This window comes from Pinus tabuliformis, chromosome 8 (assembly GCF_031772625.1).
Source record: "Pinus tabuliformis cultivar Carrire ecotype Pingquan chromosome 8, CPIR1, whole genome shotgun sequence".
Lineage (NCBI taxonomy): Eukaryota > Viridiplantae > Streptophyta > Pinopsida > Pinales > Pinaceae > Pinus > Pinus tabuliformis.
Genome location: NC_142294.1, coordinates 1515619882 through 1515623944, shown reverse-complemented (window position 1 = coordinate 1515623944; position 4063 = coordinate 1515619882). Strand labels below are relative to the sequence as shown.

At 36.2% G+C, this 4063-nt stretch overlaps 1 protein-coding gene across 1 annotated transcript; it reads left to right on the top strand.

Annotated features, from left to right (window-relative positions):
• Positions 1 to 1028: 1028 nt before the first annotated feature.
• Positions 1029 to 3675, top strand: LOC149241649 (Tetratricopeptide repeat (TPR)-like superfamily protein). The gene has a single exon (XM_089374027.1). The coding sequence runs from the start codon at positions 1216 to 1218 to the stop codon at positions 3253 to 3255; it is 2040 nt and encodes a 679-aa protein (XP_089230153.1). The 5' UTR covers positions 1029 to 1215; the 3' UTR covers positions 3256 to 3675.
• The last annotated feature ends 388 nt before the right edge of the window (positions 3676 to 4063 follow it).

Below are 4063 nucleotides of genomic sequence, written 5' to 3'. Positions count from 1 at the left end.
ATATAATGATCAATTCCAAATCATAATATTATATAATACTTCATCATTCTCTCATTTCTTCCGTCCTTTATTGTTTCCTCTCTAATATTACAAAGAAAAATAGCTTTCAAAACAATAATTTACATAAACAAAAATGAAAAAAAATAAAAATGTCACTTCATCTTCCACCAAAACTAACTACACAAACGGATTAACCTTAGCAAAATAATTTAGTTTAAAAAAACAAAATTAAGAAATTTAGTTTAAAAAAACAAATATTCTTAATTTATAAAGAAAAATTGACCAAACAAACTTGTACAAATTAAACCCACATTAAATTGATATAATTCAGTTTCAATTTGATAAAACTTAAAATTTCTCTTTATATTCACGTTAAATATAAATGATTAATTCACATTAAAAATATATATACAAAATATTATAATTTTAAATAAATTTAATAAAATTATATATATTATTATATCTTAATTATAAATAAATAAATAAATATATATATATATATATATTACCTTAACTACCTAACAATACACGCAAATCCAAGAGATTACTGCATGCACTATTTTTCACGACCATTTACAATTAACCGACCCTCAAGGATTGAAAAAATAATATGATATTAATTCATTATTTTTTTAATTAATTTGAATTTCAAAAAATTATAATTAATTATTTATTTATTTTATTATATATTTTTTATTATGGAAGTTGTTTTTAGTGCAATTTGTTGGACTTTCCGGCAGAAAAATTTGAAGTTAAATTTTGATTTGTGTTATTTAAACTAGTTTTTTAACTGTATATTTGGATTCAACACCTTGAAATACCCTTAAAATACCCTTAAGTGGCTTTGATTGTACAGAGATTACCCATCAAATTTGTGATTTCAATAAATTACTACCAAATTTAAAAAAATTTAATCAAAAAACCTAAAAAAAAATTTGACAAAAAAACCCAAAAAAAAAAATCACGCCAACCACAAATCCCCAACCATATACATAACAATAAGCTTACCTTTGCCGCACAAATTTCACCTTTCAATTAATTCTGAAGGCGGAGTTCTAACATTCTACCAATTCATATACTACTCCAGATATTGCCCTAACAAGCTAAATTTAAAGGAGTGTTAATATACCATGGCAGAGATTGCCCCAACAAACGAAATTTGAAAGAGTATTAATATACCATTGCAGAGATTGCTCATGTTTCCGTCAATTTCCTATGGCAACAGGATTCCTCTGCATTGGCAAGAGAATCATTTCCACTAGCAGCCTAAATTCACCATTTCCTGCTTATCTGTTTTGCATTCCCAAGTTATTTTCCACACTGAATGTGAAGAATCCTAACACCGCGCATAAATCTGAAATCAACAGAGCATCCCAGTACTTCAAGAGAGCGAAACTCATAGACAAGCTGAGGGTTTTACTGCACAACAAACCCTGGAAACCCTCCACGAGCATTGCCCTGGAGAAGCTCGAACTCGACACTTTCGTCGTAGCGCAGGTTCTGCGCACCACTACTCTGGCGCCCGACACTGCGCTCGACTTCTTTGAATGGTTGAAATCCAAGCCGGAGTTCCGTGACAGTCAGCACACACACCATGCCATGATTAAAGTCCTAAGCGACAAAGGAAGACTGCAGGAAATGCAAGCCATGGTCGAGGATATCAAGTCTGGTAAGTATCGCAAAGTCTCTGTTAGTTACATGGATTTATTGCGATGGCATGCCCGGGCTAAAAACCTTGAAGGAGTCCACAAAATCTGGACTGAAATGAAAAATATGTATGAAAAGTCACACTTCCGTAAAAAACTCAATGCCGAATCCTACAATATTTATATGGATATGCTGGCTGAAAGAAATAGACATAGGGAAGCAGCAGGCCTGTTTTTGGAAATGATACATGAGGGGGTCCTGCCTAATGCCAGGACCTATACCGTGGTCATTAGGCACCTTGTGAAAATGGGTAAATTGAATGAAGCTCTTGAGATATTTAAAAAATTGCCCATATTGAGAGTCAAGCATACTACCAAACAGTATAGCATATTGGCAGATGGGTTTTCCAAAGTGAATGATGTGGCTGCATTGAGTTTGGTAATCAAAGAGATGGAGAAGGATGGAATTTTGCCTGGCAGAGCATTTTTCTCGGTTGTGCAGGTTTTACGAGACGCTGGTTTCACTGAAGAAGCTCAACAGATGGTGAGCGAGCTATTGCCCGATGAGAATATCCAGGCTCTGGAAATATTGGAAGTGATTGATTGTAGTGATGATGATGATGAAGAAGATGCTGATGAGAAGAATTGTGATGATGGAAGTCATTCAAGGGAAGGTGGTCAGGCATTGAAGCCCTGGATGAATCCAGCTGCCTTAGCAAATGCCCTTAGTGATTGGAATCCTGCAACAGTTGCTGCCCTGGAGAAGTCAAACCTGGTTTGGAATACTCGCCGGGTGTGCAAAGTTTTGAGAGCATTCAAGAAAATAGATGCAGCCTGGGAATTTTTCCATTGGGTTGCTTATCAGCCAGGTTTTATGCATGATATCTACACCATGTCAAGAATGATCGTGATGTTGGCACGTGAAGGGAAAGCCGAAGGGGTGGATCGCCTACTCTCCAAAGCCAGTTCAGAGTGCTTGAAGCTGTCGATAAGCACTATGAGATTGATCATTGAAGCGTATGGTGTTTCAAAAAATTCAGATGCAGCATTGAGGGTTTTCCGTGAGATTAAATCCTTTGGTCTGAAACCTAACAGAGTGTTGTATTCGTCCCTAATTCATACTTTAGTGAAATGTAATCAGGGGTTAAAGGCTGTGGATATTCTCGAGGAAATGATGCTTGCCAATATCTGCCCAGATATTCAAATATTTTCTGGTCTGATGCAGCACTTTGCCATGGGAGGTGATTTAAAGACCATGCAAGTGCTGTTTCAATGGATCACACAGAGTGGCAGTAAGCCAGACGCTCATGCTTATAGGATTCTTATCCGAGCATACTGTAAGAATGGGAGAGCAGCAGTAGCATTGAGACTTTTCGAAGACATGAAAAGTGCAGGCCTGATACCTGATGCTGGAACCAAATCCTTACTGGTGAATAGTCTCTGGGAGGAAGGTAAGTTGAGGGAGGCTGCAGAGGTAGAGGATAAATGTGAACAAGAGGGATTTGATTTACCGAAGGCCTTACCTGGTAGTGTATGGAAGTCAAGTTGTGCAGATCTAATGGTAATTTATGATATGGTAGCAAAAAGTTTTGTACAAGTAGATTTCTAAGTCAGCTGCTTGTCTTGACCTTCCCAAGTGAGAATTTGCCTACCAGCCTATGGCCTTTCTTTTGCAGCTTACAACTTCGCTAAATAATCTCTTATTGGAAAATGCATGTCTTTTTTCTGCTCGCAGTAGCTATGCTATCTGTAGGTGTCCGGGCACCCTCAGTGCATCATGGCATTCTGGTCAACTGACAATCGTTATCCTAGTCCACTTCAATTCAATTGAACTTGGTCAATGTAAAAATCAATTGATAGATGGTGTTATTGGTTTAAAACTTCCCCAGAGATGGGTGGGGAAATGTGACCTCATGTATACTTTGGGAATTGGATTACTGTGCACTTCATTTTCCCAACGATTGGCAACAGGCATTTTTGCCGTTAATTTCAAGTTATTAATTTATAAAAACAAATCAAGTTTTTTATACCTAGGCCGGTCAGTTTGATACATTATTGGAATTTAAGAACACAATCTCTCAGTAATATGGTTTATAGATCTTCCTCGTTGCATAGCTGATACTTTTGACTCATAAGTTGTAGGATTCTTTTTTTTCTAAGATGAGTTTAAGGATTTTTATGTTTGCTGTATTGTATTATGGAAAGTTCACCCGGTGATTGACTTCTATAAGATTTGCAGTTCTCAGAGAGTTCACTGACTATTTGAAAATAATTAGTCATAAGATTTCTGGTGGATTGAATCTTCTTTTGTTCAAGCTGTGTGCATTTTGGCTTGATTTTCAGGTGGCACTTGAGCTTTCTAGGGCAATCACGAGGTTATTGAATATTATAATTGCATCTAATTCATTGTAATCTTT